The sequence below is a fragment of the Suillus fuscotomentosus genome (genome assembly GCF_016647785.1).
Source record: "Suillus fuscotomentosus strain FC203 chromosome Unknown F5891scaffold_7, whole genome shotgun sequence".
NCBI lineage: Eukaryota > Fungi > Basidiomycota > Agaricomycetes > Boletales > Suillaceae > Suillus > Suillus fuscotomentosus.
Genome location: NW_024539519.1, coordinates 566,929 through 583,258, shown reverse-complemented (window position 1 = coordinate 583,258; position 16,330 = coordinate 566,929). Strand labels below are relative to the sequence as shown.

The window sequence follows — 16,330 nt, the reverse complement described above, 5'->3', positions numbered from 1 at the left end:
CGTGTTTAACACCCTCTCCATTATTTCCAATCGGGAAACCCCCCATCATCGAGACCACATGTCCATTGCTGAATGCTTCGACATTCTCACCACTGTGGGGGACTATTCTAATGCTCGGATGACAATGCCAAACCTTCAGCTGGAGTTCAAGTACAATTCCGGCTGTATGATTGCATTTTCCGGAAAGATTGTGAGACATGGAGTGTATGATGTGGAAGGGGATCGGATTGCTTGGGCATGGTATATGAGGGATGCTGTTCATATTTATGCTGGTGTTCCATCATGTGGATGGGCTAGTGTGGATGGTCCATACAGTGTGTGAAAGATCAAACAAAGAGCAAGCATTGTGACCTATATACATTCCAACAAATGAATACCATGTACCAATTGTGATCCGGACCTCAATACTCAATTTTGAGCATTTCCCAAGTGATATGTGGGACTAAATAATTTGGATGCAAGCCTCGGTATTCGATAATTGGAACTCGGGACTTGACATATGGGAGTCCTGAGTGCCAGGGTACTTAGTCCCGACACCCGGACCTCAGCAAGTGATATTTGAGACTGGGGGAAGATGTATAAATACGCTCGAATTAACATTTGTTATTGCCATACACATTTAACAAAACCCTGAACCCCGACATTGTGGACTCCGGACTCGACACTGTTCTGAATACCGAGTTCCAGACGCCCAGGTCCCGAGTCCCGAATTTTGGAGGTCGGGGCTCGGAGACCCGGAGCTCGGCAACTGTGTTGGGTGTCAGGGTATCCAGACCATTGGAGATAGCATGTGTGAGTATTTTGCGTTTCATGGTTTATGTTGGGTGAATATGGAATTGGGGATCAGGGACTCGGTATTCAGAACAGTGTCAAGTCCCAGGTCACAAGCTCCGAGTCCCGAGTGCCGAACCCCGAGTCCCGAGTCCCGAATTTCGGAGGTCGGGGTTCGGCGACCCAGAGCTCGGCAACTGCTGGGTGTGGGTTTCGGGACTCGGGACTCAGAGCTCATGACCTGGGACTCAACACTGTTCTGAATACCGAGTCCCTGATCCCCAATTCCATATTCACCCAACATAAACCATGAAATGCAAAATACTCACACATGCTATCTCCAATGGTCTGGATACCCTGACACCCAACACAGTTGCCGAGCTCCGGGTCTCCGAGCCCCGACCTCCGAAATTCGGGACTCGGGACTCGGGGTTCGGTACTCGGGACTCGGAGCTCGTGACCTGGGACTTGACACTGTTCTGAATACCGAGTCCCTGATCCCCAATTCCATATTCACCCAACATAAACCATGAAACGCAAAATACTCACACATGCTATCTCCAATGGTCTGGATACCCTGACACCCAACACAGTTGCCGAGCTCCGGGTCTCCGACCTCCGACCTCCGAAATTCGGGACTCGGGACCTGGGCGTCCAGGACTCAAATGTGAGATTTTTGAATGCATAGAATATGTTACATCTTGTATACAATGAAGAGTGAATGGGACTACACTCCTTTGCCTTTCCTCAATTTCTCTAACATGTCAGTGTACATCTTCACCTCTCCCATCTTAGCTTCGATGCCCTGATCTTGCTCCTCCAGCAATGCTTCCATGCGTTCTTTGATGAATCTCAGTCCCATGAGTGGTGGAGTCGAAGTGTTTTTCAACTTCTCTGGAAGTACCAAAGCATCATCCTCAACATTAAGCTGAAACAGATAAGTCATCAATCAAGGTAATTCAGCTGACATCTTACCGCCCAATACTGGTAGTGAGAGACGCAGGAAGCCATTATTTCATCCCACTGCCATGGTTGATCAGGGATTGTGGTGTTTCCCATCCACCATGGACATGTATATGCGAACACAATCCGGGACGGATGTCCTGCAATTGGCTCATCATGAAATGAAAGGAGGTGGAATGAAAAGACGTCGTCCGGAACAGTGTTCCAGGTCAGCATGGGATACAACTTAAGGATATAAGCAACAGGGACCGGAAGAACCGACACGATATTCTGTGAAGCGGAGTACTGCAGGAGTGGTGTGACAAATGTCTGCTCAAATTCTTAGCATTGACCAACAAAGTCATCAGGGCAGTGGTGACATACATTCATCTCCCATTGCAGCCCGGCTTTAAAATACTTGATCCGGTCAGCAGATAGACCATTGTTGGCAGCTTCCGTCCGATATTGAGAGATGATTGCACGGACGCGCGATCCAGCCATTGCCAATGTGCAGGAAATAGTTGCAAGGCTCAGCTTCAGAGGTCGGTAATGGCTTCCGGGATTCAGAGTGCCAGAAGTGGATGCATGAGATGCAGACATGGCTAATACAGGACTATGGCGCTGGCAATACAAGTGAAAGATGGTCAAGATGTGAAGATAAGAATCACTGATGGATGGATACGAAATTCAAACTCCGACATGGGCTGACCCAGACAATTCCCAGGCGTCAATTATGTATGTGGAAAAAGGGACTTCATGAGAAAACAATGTTCATTCATCTCCAGCCTCTATCAACACGTTTTGTAGGTCTTGAAAAGCTGCCTGCGCATCCTGTGCCAGCAATGAATACATGTGGGATTGCCTTCCAGCGTAGCATCCGTGACCCGGAAGTCGTTTCTCCAATGATTCCTGCATGTGCTCGCCCCATATGGTTGTTTTCCACAAAAAGAACTTACATGTCCAATCCATCTCGAATGTGACCAATAGCATTTCTTCCCTCCATTGATCCCATAGTGCCTTTGCCCTCAGCCAATGGACTCGGTAAACTTGGCATGGGTCCAGTCAGGTAACCGCGGGATATGACATGCAAGCGGGAACTCACATTCTTCATTCCACGATTGATCAGGACCCCCGAGGTTGACTTCAACAGACCAAAACCAAGCCAAAGATTCATTTCGTTGACCTCGGGCATTTGGGTCGCCCACTGCAGTGCTGATTTTGAGTTGCTCGCGAAGCAGGGGTTTGTATTTCTGAAGCTGGTCTTGCCCCGGCTCAAGTTTCATCATTTGCTTCCTTGTCTTTGTATATATGCTGGCATGGAGGGAGACTGCCTGCTGCACCGACGTTACCTGGGACCAAGCTCGAGTTTTCAGGGCCTGGGAATTGGCCTGCCTAACGGTTGTTCGGAATAGGATGGCCTTGTTGCAAAGGTAAATGCGGAGATTGTGAAGGGCATCATTGGCCTGCCCTTCACGAAGCGACATCTCCAGGGGAATCAGATCCTCTGCCATGCATCGTCTGCATCTGTCAACCCCCAGGTTTGATGGCAATGGGATTACAGTTAGCTCGGGAGAGTTTGTCCATGTGTGAGATGTCTCTGTGAAATCCGCCGGGTCATCATCGAGATCATCTAGAATGTCTACATCCAAGTCTTCAGGTTCATCATCTGCATCAAATCCCTCCCCGAGATGTGTTAGAGCAGACCGAGCAAATCCATCTATCTGGCCTTGGAGCCGATCTCTTTGACGGGCAATGTCTAATCTCTGTGTCTCGGTGGATCTTCTTCCGATCCTTCGGACCTCGATGAGCAATGCAATCTGAGCCTCTTCAATTGCTAACCCTGTTGATATCCATGTCGCCACAGATCTGCGAGAGGGTGCTGCATTGCGGGCGTTACCCTCCTCTAACAATCTAAGCTCGATCTCCTTTTTGCGAGGTGCTGAGTGCAATATTAATTCAGTCCTCGATGGAGACAATGGAACTCAACGTACCCTTTTTGATATTGATCTCATATTCATCCATGGCTGAAGGATCATTCAATCTGCTTGACTGAGCTATCCTCTCCCTGGCTAACCATTCTGTCTTCAAATGTGAGGGTGCTGCTTCATCGAGTCTGTCGAATGCCTTTCCACTTTCTAAGATACCATTCCTAGCCAGTTTGTATTTCCGGCATAGAGTCCTTTTCATGCGAATCATCTTGCAGAAATTGGAGTCATTCATCTGATAATCAAGGCATTCCTTTCGGTGGGGAGATGACATTCCCCGAGCAGCAGGAGAGATCAAATTGAGCCATGCCCATAGCGTCTCCATGATCTCTCCATCGATCCGACCAATGCCTTCAATAAAGTTAGAAGCATATCGGACATAGCAGCTGTCCTGATGGCCATGAACGTGCCACAACCCAATTCCGGGAATGATGGTTAGTTGTGGTGCCATTTCTAGAAATCGACTTCGATCCACCCGAACCCGAAAGTGTTTGTTGTATTGACAATTAATATCATAGAAGGTGACAGCCCTGGTGATGCCTTCCATGTTGTGCCGGGAAGCCTCGCAAAGGGCGTAGTCCATGTTCATTTGTCTGCAAGTGACCCATGGTTAACTCGTGAATGGGGAATGGTGGATGTGGCTTGCCTTTCGCCTTTCTGAAAATCCACCATGGAGTGAGGGACAAAGCAACCGTGTCTGGCACAGGCAACTCCCCCGATACCGGTGGACTCCAGCTTGTGCCGAGCAGCATTAGCTTGATTTACTGCCCGGTGATTGTTGCAGCTTGATTTTTCCACTGTGTCAGCAGCCTCTGCCAGGTGCATTTTATACCTGTCCTTTCCTACCATGAATCCAAGCCCATCGGACAGCCAAACTTCATTGAATGGCTTAATGGGATGCAGATGTTCGGCTTTGAAATTTCTGTCCATCACAAATGACCGGGTGTATTTCCAGCTTGGATCCCTAGTATTATTATGGAGGCCACATAGGTTGAGAATAGGACTCACTCATCAAGAGATTCATCCTCTGACAACAGCACATTAATCCCAGGCTGAGGACATGCCGGGCAAAATAATGCAAGTTCTCCTGTGCTCGGGTTATCAGAACGATGGCCGAAGCCATGCCATTTCATTGTCTTCAACTGCCTCCACTGTCGAGCGACCCTCATGAGCTCTCTGTATCGGTCCTTGCAATGTGCTTTGTCAATATGATGTCCAGTATATCATGAGGGTAAGGCATTACCGGAACAAGGTGTGGAAACATGCTGGAGGTCATTCGCCGGAGCTTGCTGTAATAGTTCATCGCGGAGGTGCCGCATTCAAGGCTGTCCAGTAGAAAATCATTGAGCACTCTGAAGGTGAACACAGTCTTTGGCCTGTTAAAAGATGCAGGGAAAAATCCGTGTCGAAACATTTGAATGTCCGGACTCATGGCATTCGGACATTCACAGCATTGAACCTCCAGGCGATGAACTCCAGACTTGTCCACGATGACCATGGTGTTTTCCTTTGGCTGGAACTCGGGTCCGGACACAAATGGCAGATCTTCAGGCTCGAGCAGGTCTTCGGGTTCATCTTCTTCAAACAAATCCCACCGATCGGTGACCGCCGGACATTGTTTGCCATCATGGCCAAGGTATATAATGAGTCCCACATGAGCTAGACAACTCCGCTCAAAGAATCGCCCATTCCATTGACTGATCCAGTGGAAAGGATTGCTACGATGTTGACTCCTGCAACAGCCCGTGCAATAAAGTGGCTCGCCAAGACAATCTTGACATTTGTACACCCCATCCTGTTGGCAGATGATGCATCTCCTGTCTTCGGGTGGAGCTTCTCGATCGAGGAGGTGATGTAGATATGATTCCTGCCTTGGCAGCCATTGCCTGAGGTAGTCATTTTGACTCTGTATTTTGAATGCTTAGCCATAGTTTGAATGACACTCCAACATTGTACATGAACTTGCCATGGTTTTTGGGAGTTGCAAAGGCTCAAATGAGCCTTGGTCCTGCTCGTAAGTATTGTCAGGAAAGTCTTCCCAAGGAGGCGGTGTAGAGACTCGTGCATCTCATAGTGTGATATGGCGCTTTACACTAGGGAGTATACAGCACCAACTCGCAGCATCACTCTGTGTACCATCCACAGTGATTCCTATATGACGCGCAGCTTTCCCGCGCAATGCGCGCCATGCGCGCACCATTCCCGCGCTTCACGATGTATACGCGCGCGCGCGTTCCCGCGCTTGCGCGCCCTATAGCGCCAGCCATCCAGATGCATCCATCCACTGTCCACCAAGCTCCCTAGTGCGTATATTTCCATTTCCTTTATTAGCATAGTTCCACCTTTATTTTTATCATAGTTTCTCACTCATATATATTTTTACATACCTACTCGGTAGCGCTTCGGCTCCGCATGAGCGCGCTTAGGCGCGCTATATAAGCGCCAGCAGTACATACTATTATTTACCTACTTTTTCCTACTTTTCACTTACTAGTTACTACCCACTTACTACTTAGCAGAATATAGTAGAAAGCTATTCCTTTACATTTTGCACTCTTATATCTCTTATCTTGCTTTATATCACTACTTAAGCTTAGTTTCTCATTTCCGCATACGCGCGCGCACTTTCCCGCGCTTCGCGCTAATACGCGCGCGCGTTCCCGCGCCTTTGTACCTTGCGCGCTCCTGCGCTTTCTCGCGCTTCGCTGAAGCGCACACTTCTAGATCCTTGCTGCACTCACTTCCCCTATAGGGTCGAACGCACTTGCTTCTCAAGTAACGCAGACTAGGCAGCGCGCGACCTTACAACTTTTACAGATACAGTCAGGAGCTTCTTTTATTCCTCATTGTATTGTTGTTTCTACAACTGGAGCCCACCGCGAGGGGAGCAGTCAGCAAGATCTAGTTTTGCGCATCTTCGCACTTCACGCTATTTAACACATAAAGGTCAATCTCTTTACATATTCAAAAGCTAACCATTTTCTAGTCACGCATTCTCGCGCCTTGCGTGCGCGCAATAGTTCCCACGCCTCTGCGCCTCACGCGCGCACCTGTTATACGCCTCGCGCGCGCCTGCGCTTTTTCACGCTGCAATGCCTTATAGAATGCCCATCCGCGGCACTGCAAATGCGCCCAAGTTCGATGGCACTACAGACAACCTGGCCGAGTTTATTGACACCTATGAGCAGCTTGCTGATGAAGCAGGACTCCAAGGACTTGACCGCATCAAAGGTATCATCCGCTACCTTGCGCGCGATGATCGAGAACTATGGGGAGGCATGCCAGAAGCGGCAGTAGATAATTACAGCGCCTTTTTAGATGAGGTGAAGGTAATGTATCCTGGATGGGATGGTAAAAGACGCTACGCGCTTGCGGACTTGCGCGCCATCGTGCGCGAATACGCTAACAAACCAATGCCTTCTTGCACAGAACTCAGCAATTACCTGCGCGCATTCAGGAAGGTTATGCAGCCACTCATGGATGAAGACTGTATTGGAAAGGCCGAACGCGACCGCTTATTCATGGAAGGAATCCCTAGCGATGCTCAGGCGCAAATCCGCTTGCGCCTTATGATCAAGTTCCCTGACCACCACCCATACGACCCATATCCATTTATGGACGTCTTTGCAGCTGCGCAGTTCCTATTATCTGGGCGCGCTTTTCCCGCGCCAAGCGCACCAGTAAGCGCACCAATTAGTGCGCCCACTATAGCGCCAAACACGCCAGTTAGCGCACCAGTGGCTAAGTGCCAAGATCGCTATCAAGCGAGTCGCGCAACACAGGATACGACCATTAGCACTAATGCGACAGCTGGACTCTTCTATCGCGCACCCTCGGAAGTTGCACTTAACAAAAGGCCACCAGTTCCAATTCTCGTGCCTCGCACGTGCGCCTTTCCCGCGCCTTCGCGCGATTCACGCGCACCTCAGCTATCAACTGCGCCAGCATACAAAGGTATACCAGAATGCATCGCTTTAGATCACGAACTCGAGCGCGCGCTCGCAAAGCGCGCTGCAGGCGCCTCTTCACCTTCATCATCAGCACCATCTCCTTCACAATATCCATCATTATCCGCATCATCATCACCAATCACAGCATCAGTAGTCAGGGATGACTCTAAACATCTATTGCACACTAACGCGCCAGTTGAAACACGCGCGCCTATTGCTATCGCATCGCGCGTGTCTATCGCTATCGCATCGCGCGCGCCTATTGCTATCACCTCGCCAGCAGTCAGGGATGACTCTAAACATCTATTGCACACTAATGCACCGCTAGAAACACGCTCGCCCCTCGCTATCGCATCGCTTAAGGAAGAAACCTCGCCAATCGCACCATCACCATCACTGCTCGCATCATTAGAGGTCAGGGATGACCCTAAACATCTATTGCACCTTAGCGCGCCTATAGAGGAGCCTCCTACCGCATCAGAGGCTCAAGTTGCACCTTGCATCAACCAGAGTTTGCCTCTGGTAACTCCAATTGTCACTAACGATTGCACGCATGTCGCGCTTTTTGCTTCCAGTGACTATCGCGCACCGGTAAAACATCCGTGCATCACGCTGCACAACCACCAAGCAGAGCATGTCTCAGGCGACCCTGGCGCAACTCAGGCGCACCATATTGCACCTGAGGACGCGCAATGCGCGCGCCTAGAGGCATTGTATATTTTTTCTCATCTTGTTTCGCGTTTTCTGTCTCTTTCATGTTTAAAGCTCTTAAGGAGCTATATGATGCTTCCAATCACTGTAACTTCATCTTTGCACCACCCCTTATTCACGCGCCATGATCACGCGCATCGCGCAATATGCGCGCGCGTTCCCGCGCCTCGCGCACTCATAATTTTAGCAGAGTTTTCACGCTACCGCATTTCTATCGCTTCTCCCCTTCTAAACCGCATTTCTATCATTCAACACAAAGTATATTTCAATCAGCCATCCAGGCGCGACTTAGGCGCGCGCCTGACACATACATATGCGCCTAACTCCCCTATCATCATCTTTAACTTTGCACTTCCCACATTTATTCACATTCTGCGCGCTTTTGCTTACCATGTCAATTTCATTCCTGCGCACCTTGATGCGCACTATTCTCCTTCACCTATGCGCCTATTGCGCCTTGATATACCACCCTTACAGCCCATTGGCGCAACATTTGCGCCTAATTCTTCACTATACATGTCTCTCGCTAATGCATTTGCAGAGAAATGGCCGTTCCTCGCGTGTTCGGCCAATATAATTAAATTCGCGCGAAATCGCACCAAGGCGCGCACATCGCGCGCATCCTATCAGCTTGTAGGGCGCCCCTACACCCCTTGCAGCGCCTCCCATTGGCGCGCCTTCAACCTGCAGCGCGTTGTGCAGGAATTCATTCTGCCAGTTACAAGCCCCCCCCAAGCGCGCCAGCCTCGCTCATTCCAACCCTACCTTGGGTAAAGCGTCAGCTCGCAAGAGACGCGAAGCGCGCTAGTCACGCGCACTCGCACGCGCTCAAGGAGGAGGATCAAGCGCCTCAGCCGCGCATGAAAGAACAACATATAGCATCGCTGTTTCATAGGATACCATTCGTTTTACCCTGGGTTTCATCCAGCGCTCTTTCATTTTATTTTCTCTCATTATAACGCCATCCAAAGAACTAATAACTCGCTGATATATATGCATATAGGAATCACTTAGAAGAACATAGAAGAAAAACAATCATAGAACGTGCCCGCCTAGCTCAATAGTATATTTTCTCTTCGCATGCATGACGCGGCACCATGCTCCTTTTTACCTTAGAACGCGCACATATGCGCGCAGTCTTCCCACGCTCACGCGCACATACGCGCGCAATATTCACGCGCCCATACGCCTCACGCACGCACACATGCGCGCTTCCTGCGCCTCGCTCATAGGAAGGTGTAGATGTCGACAGCCGCACGAAGAAGACAAGTCGGATAGGACATCCGCAAAGTTTACCATTTTTTCCTTCGCATTTTCACATATAGTTTTACTCACACTGTTCAAACCTTACCACCTAATATTTAGCGTGCCTAGCAGGACTTGGTTTGGACTTGGATTGGATCGCTCTTGGACTGCACCACTTCGCATCATACGCACAATACAACACATGCGACACTCATGCGCTTTCTCGCGCCTTGCGCGCGCGCACTTTCTCGCGCTTTATGCCATATGCGCGCCACATCCATATCACTCTCACATCATCGCCTCACACCCAGGGAACACTATTCACACCAGAGTCACCCTTGCAATTCGCCATGCTACGCTTCATTCCCGCGCCTTCACGCATAGCGCGCGCACATTCTCGTGCCTTGCGCGTACCATGCGCGCAACTTCCCACGCTTCACGCACATCCACGCAATAATTCCTGCACTTGCGCATTCATCGCCCAACGACCCAAGCATCATACAGGCATCGCACTCGCATACTATCACGCAAAATCCTCACCATGCGCGCGCTGAGTGGGGACACTCAGAATTTAAGTCCCTGGGAGATGTAGAGACTCGTGCATCTCATAGTGTGATATGGCGCTTTACACTAGGGAGTATACAGCACCAACTCGCAGCATCACTCTGTGTACCATCCACAGTGATTCCTATATGACGCGCAGCTTTCCCGCGCAATGCGCGCCATGCGCGCACCATTCCCGCGCTTCACGATGTATACGCGCGCGCGCGTTCCCGCGCTTGCGCGCCCTATAGCGCCAGCCATCCAGATGCATCCATCCACTGTCCACCAAGCTCCCTAGTGCGTATATTTCCATTTCCTTTATTAGCATAGTTCCACCTTTATTTTTATCATAGTTTCTCACTCATATATATTTTTACATACCTACTCGGTAGCGCTTCGGCTCCGCATGAGCGCGCTTAGGCGCGCTATATAAGCGCCAGCAGTACATACTATTATTTACCTACTTTTTCCTACTTTTCACTTACTAGTTACTACCCACTTACTACTTAGCAGAATATAGTAGAAAGCTATTCCTTTACATTTTGCACTCTTATATCTCTTATCTTGCTTTATATCACTACTTAAGCTTAGTTTCTCATTTCCGCATACGCGCGCGCACTTTCCCGCGCTTCGCGCTAATACGCGCGCGCGTTCCCGCGCCTTTGTACCTTGCGCGCTCCTGCGCTTTCTCGCGCTTCGCTGAAGCGCACACTTCTAGATCCTTGCTGCACTCACTTCCCCTATAGGGTCGAACGCACTTGCTTCTCAAGTAACGCAGACTAGGCAGCGCGCGACCTTACAACTTTTACAGATACAGTCAGGAGCTTCTTTTATTCCTCATTGTATTGTTGTTTCTACAGCGGTGCCTCAACAGGCTGAATTGTTGGTGATTCCGGGGGAGAGTTAGGCATGGACCTGTAGGCATGTCGCCTCGTGCTTGCAAGTGGGACCTTGACCCAAGTCTTCCTACCTTTGCTGCCCCTTGCTTCCACCCTGTGAGATTTTTGCACTGGGGTGCATCTACCTATCTTCATCTTGTTTATTAATGTTGCAAGCAAGGCATCAGCTCAGGTGTAATGAATTGTTATTGCAATATGATGCGGTGCAGTCCTGTTGGCTTATTACAAATTCATTTCCATTAATGGCTCAGGGTCCAATATGGGCCGATTAACCTATCATTAGGCTTTGCTCAAAGTTCAACTTCGCACAATTCATTAATACTTTCACCTTGAAAATCCTTAGCCATTTCTGCATTTTGATTCACTATGGCAAGAACAGGTCATTCCACCAACACGACTTCCGGAAGACACAGGATGCGTCAACCACAGTCTCAGAAGCTCACGGACAAGGAGATTTTGGAGTTGAAGAACTACCTTCCTGAGTGGACTGCTGCCAAAAGGAGTGAGAAGCGAGCGATTTTCACTGCCATAGCAAGGGCGGCCAGGTTGTTTGCTCCGAAGTTGGACCAAAAACAATGGAAAAAGAGGAAGCAGGTGAGGCTTCTTTGTTGTGTTGAAAAACTAAATTTTTAATGTCACATTCTTTCATCAACTCTTAGGTGTACAAGACTTGGTTGTTCAACAACAAGAAAAAGAAGGAAAGGAAGGACATGATCAAGTATGGGAGGAAATGGACTCCCAGGATGGTGGTCTACCAGCAAAAACGCGAAGAGGTGCTGAAGAGGATTGAGGACGAGTCCGGGGTAAAGCCAGGAGATCCTGGTATGTTCAAACATTATCAGGCGGCGGTGAAGAGAGTCATGGCTGAATTGGACGACGACGAGTTGGAGAAGGCTAAAGAAACAGCCGAAGAGTGGTCCAACAACTGTCCGCCTCCGGAGATACAAGCACAAGTGGCTCGTAAGAAGGGTCCGGCATATATGGAGCACTTTTCGAACGAGATGTGGAGGCAATGTGGGATGAGAGTGTTTGTGATGTCAGCTTGGAAGAATGAAAAGGGCGAGGTGCTGTTCGGGATGTGAGTACATTTATCCATAGATGGAGATTTTTCGTCTCAAAATATTCATGCAGGCATGATGATAATGAGGCCTTAGGAGATGGGGACAGCTTCATGAAGACGAAGGACTGGGAGGACATTGAGCCAGTGTGGCAGGAGTACATGCAGGAACAGTTCGGTGAGTGTGTGAACCATGTATACCAGATTGAACATATTGAGCATCACAATGATAGGCGCCGGGGCACGGGATGGAGGACGTCAGGTCAAGGGAGGTCGAAAACGAATTCGAAAACCAGCCTTCGAACTCGAAATGGACGGGGAGGGTGTGCCACTCCTTCCGGACATCACCGACACCAAACTTGAGGAGAAGAAGGCCATAGTAAGGGCCTTTCTTACATCGCACTATCGTGAGTTTGTCGTCGCATCACCTGACAAATTGTTCAATGCATGGACAAAGGGATATGCTCCGGGAAGGACAAGGCGGTTGTGCCATGGAGTGCCATTGTACAAAGTCAGGATGACTTCGTGGCCCGGACGTATCTTCCGGCGGATGTTGACTTGAAGGAACCTTCGAAGCTGCAAATTTGGGACACCACTACCTTGCTCCAGTTTTGGCTCGCTCGGCAAGAAGCAGGCGAAGGGCCCACATTTCTGTTCAAAGCATGGAAGAACAAAGATGGGGACATGGTACCATCTGTCATATCTGGCAACTCGCCCTCTCCTCAGACTCGTATAGTGAGAAGGCAACAGAGGGTTACCATCCGAAGGCCTCAGGAGTCATCGACAGAAGCCGAGAGTGATAAGGAGAGTGCCACTCATCATATGGAGCATAATGTGGATGATGACCTGGCTGACGGGAGACCTCCGCTGAAGAAGCCCAGGACGGGAGGTCCTACACCCAGAGGGCCGGCAGTCCCACGTCCAATTCCAAAGCCTCGCCCGGCCAAGCCGGCCAAAAAAGGTGCATTACTGACATCACGATTGGGAGACCTCCTCGCTGGGTTAACTGACAACGCGACGGGCGAGGTTAGAGATGATGTCGAAATGGAAGAGAGTATCACACCGCCAGCACAGAAAAGGAGGAGGGGCACTCGAGTCACTGTTGAACCATCCACGAGGACGACCCGGAGTAAGTTGCAAATGCCAGTAGACAGTACACCTAGAGTAACCAGAGCACGGGGACGCACTTAATGTACATATATCTTCCTGCCCTCATGTGTAATGTCATAAGTGCTATTATGTATATGTCAAAGTACTAACAAACAAATTATAATTGCCAAATGCCAAATCTCGAGTACCAAGGCCCGAGTACCGAACCCTGAATACTGAAGCCCGAACGCCGGTCACCGAGTACCAAGGCCCAAGTACCGAACACCGAGTACCGAGCCCCGAGCCCCGAGTTCCTAGGCCCAAGTTCCGAGGCCCGAATTCCGAGCCCCGAGTACCAAGCACCGACTACCGAGCCCCGACTGCCGAGCCCCAACTACCGAGCCCCGAGTACCGAGCCCCAAGTACCGAGCACAGAAAACCTGGCAGCGAGTACTGGGTAGGTAGAATATACAAGTACCAAGGACTACCTACTGAGTAGTACTGCAATGTGTCTACTATCAGACATTGATCAATATTTACATGTTACTTGAGTCCTCAAAGGCCTCAATGAGGGTATCCAATACCTTCAGCATTTCGGAGGTTGACTCCCTTACCCTTTGCATCCTCCGGAGGTCAGCATCTGCTTTGCGCAGCTTGTCGCATGTTTCAGCCCATGCCATCCTGAATGGTCTGTCAGCCTCAAGAATTTGGGCTACTGTAGGGGCAGGAAGATTTCCATGACGCTGTTCGTAATCTCCCAGGCGATCTACAATTGATTGAACTTGCAGGATATTAGCAGAGATAAATAATCAAATGTTGTATACTTACTTTCAGCTTGATCATAAGATCCGATTGGCATGAACTCCCGAACCATGGCACGCAGGGCTTCATTGTTGAGTTCCGGCTCGGGCGATTGATGTTCGGGAGCTTCTGACATAGCTTAGAAGATAGCATGAGTAAAGCACATGAAATGATATGAATATACCTACAAGGTATGGGTGCACCTGGTACACCCGGAGTGGCCGGATCGGGCTCCGCAGTTGATTCATTCACTGGGGAAATGCCATGAAAGGTGACCATGGGATTGAAAGGGTAATCTCACCAGCCATAGGAAAATCGGGTATAACCGGAGCATCATCAGACGAAATCAAGGTATCCTCCGGACCAAGATACAAGTCCGGGTCATCGTACAGGGCCAGTCCATCCGCCAGAGCCGGAGATGATGGATCTGGAGATATGTGATGAATTTGCACATGTAAAATATGTAAATTTGAATTGGAAAACATACCGGGAATTACATTCAACACATCTAAACCACCGGACGATCCAGAATCAGAGTCTAACTCATCATCCGGCCCAAGGTATATATCATCTAATGGATCTGAACCATGTCAGATCAATTGACTGAAATCAGAAAAAACAAAACATACCAAGGGACATCCGGGACTGGGAGGACTCATCCACATCCATTGAAGTGAATTCAGTGACCGGAGGGTCATGAAATCTGACCCCAGGTTGAGAGCTCATGATATCTGATGAGCTGATGCACTGATGAACTGATTGATAACTGATAACGTCGAAGTTCAACACATGGCCAGCGATTGCCGAAAGTTAAATGATGACCAAACAAACACAAACAATCAACGAATTTTCAACATCGTCCTTCAATTGTATTGTTTCTTTGAAACTTCATTCTATTGATAACAGATTTCACCCTGCTTTCAACATTTTCACATCTGTCAACTCCATCCAAATGTCTACTCAAGTTCAATCTTCATTGGCCAACCTCAAGGCATCCACTGCTCAACTTGTGGGCATCATTGCTGGCGCCCGGCACATCCCGGCCGGCTCTGTGGACGTCCACCTTGTTCTAACAAAGCAGGTCACCACTCTTTTGGTATGTTGAACTTATTAAATTAGTGTAACATTAATGTTTGTAATGTCCGGGTAGGCTGACATCATCCGGGCCCATGAGAAAGGGGAGTACATCCCTGGAATTGTGGTGTCCTGCTCTAAGGAGCTGATGAGGGTGCGTTCCATGACTCCCCGGGCTTTGCCCAACTGGCACAGCATTGGCCACGATGACCCCCGGGTGGCTAGACACACCTGGCGCAAGCAAGTCCGTGCCTGGGAGGCGTTGGGTGATAATTCCTGTGATCTCCCTGTTGTCCCTAACGTTTCCACTGGCCCACTCACTCTCAACCTTCCGTCTCCACCTGTCCCTTCACCTGCACTTGTCCCTTCCCCCACCCCCGTCATTCCCTCACCTCCGGTCGTCGCCGGACCTTCCGGCAAGACGACCCCCGAGGTCCGGCACAAAGGAAAAGGTAAGGCCACCTCCGTCGACCTGTCGCCGGAAGTTGGGGGGAGCAACAAGAGGAAGTCTCCAATGATTTCGGGACACTCCTCCCAACCTCCAAAGTCGGCGCTGAAGGCTTGCAAGCGTGTCAAGTCAACTCAACTCCCCAAGTCGAAGCCGTTTGTGGAGTCGGAAGATGATGAGGACCCAATTGTTCAGGTATGTGTTCTGGCTGATTTCTGACATGCTCTCAATTTGTTGCAGCCGATTTCGCGTGGAGTGCCGGAGGTCGTCCTTCCCCAGTGCACCATTGTGGTAAGGAAGCCCCAGTCGCCTCGGTCACCCGGTTCCCCCAAGAAGCAATCATTTGGGCCTGCTTCGGTAAGTTTGCATTTTTCGTTTGGACTTTAAATATATGCTCATGCGTCCACAGCTGACTGCCGGCAGTCGTCCGGAGGTTATGGTGAGTCGTTTGGACATGTCCGGACCTCCCATGTATAATTCCCACTCATTCCCATTACATTAGAAATCTCCCATCAGTCGTCCGGAGGCTCGGGTAAGTCCTAGAAGTTTTCCAGAAACTCATGTGTATTAACAATCTGTCAGGCAACCTCCGGCAGGCGTCCGGAAGTTGAGGAGGAGTCCAATGATACTTCCAGTGCTTCGGATGGTGACCCGCCGGCCACTACCACATTTGATATCACCATTCCCGGCCCAGTGAGTACTCAAATATATTCCCTCTAGTCCATCTACTAACGGATACTACAGAACAACCCCTGCCATTATTGTGTCAAGGAAAATTGGCCCTGTGCGACTCGATTGGACAAGAGGTCCAGCCT

General features: G+C 49.6%; 2 protein-coding genes across 2 annotated transcripts; both read right to left on the bottom strand.

Moving 5' to 3' along the window:
• Positions 1 to 1,498: 1,498 nt before the first annotated feature.
• F5891DRAFT_1183292 (uncharacterized protein) lies at positions 1,499 to 2,313 on the bottom strand (the record flags this gene model as incomplete). The annotated part of the gene is made up of 3 exons (XM_041366262.1): positions 1,499 to 1,699; positions 1,747 to 2,043; positions 2,098 to 2,313. 3 exons carry the CDS (start codon positions 2,311 to 2,313, stop codon positions 1,499 to 1,501), a joined length of 714 nt encoding a protein of 237 aa, XP_041230929.1.
• A 171-nt stretch (positions 2,314 to 2,484) lies between these two features.
• F5891DRAFT_1253325 (uncharacterized protein) lies at positions 2,485 to 5,898 on the bottom strand (the record flags this gene model as incomplete). Its single annotated transcript, XM_041369920.1, has 8 exons — positions 2,485 to 2,759; positions 2,816 to 3,197; positions 3,246 to 3,616; positions 3,705 to 4,291; positions 4,345 to 4,662; positions 4,731 to 4,885; positions 4,942 to 5,604; positions 5,791 to 5,898. The coding sequence occupies 8 exons, from the start codon at positions 5,896 to 5,898 to the stop codon at positions 2,485 to 2,487; spliced, it is 2,859 nt and encodes a 952-aa protein (XP_041230928.1).
• Positions 5,899 to 16,330: the final 10,432 nt, after the last annotated feature.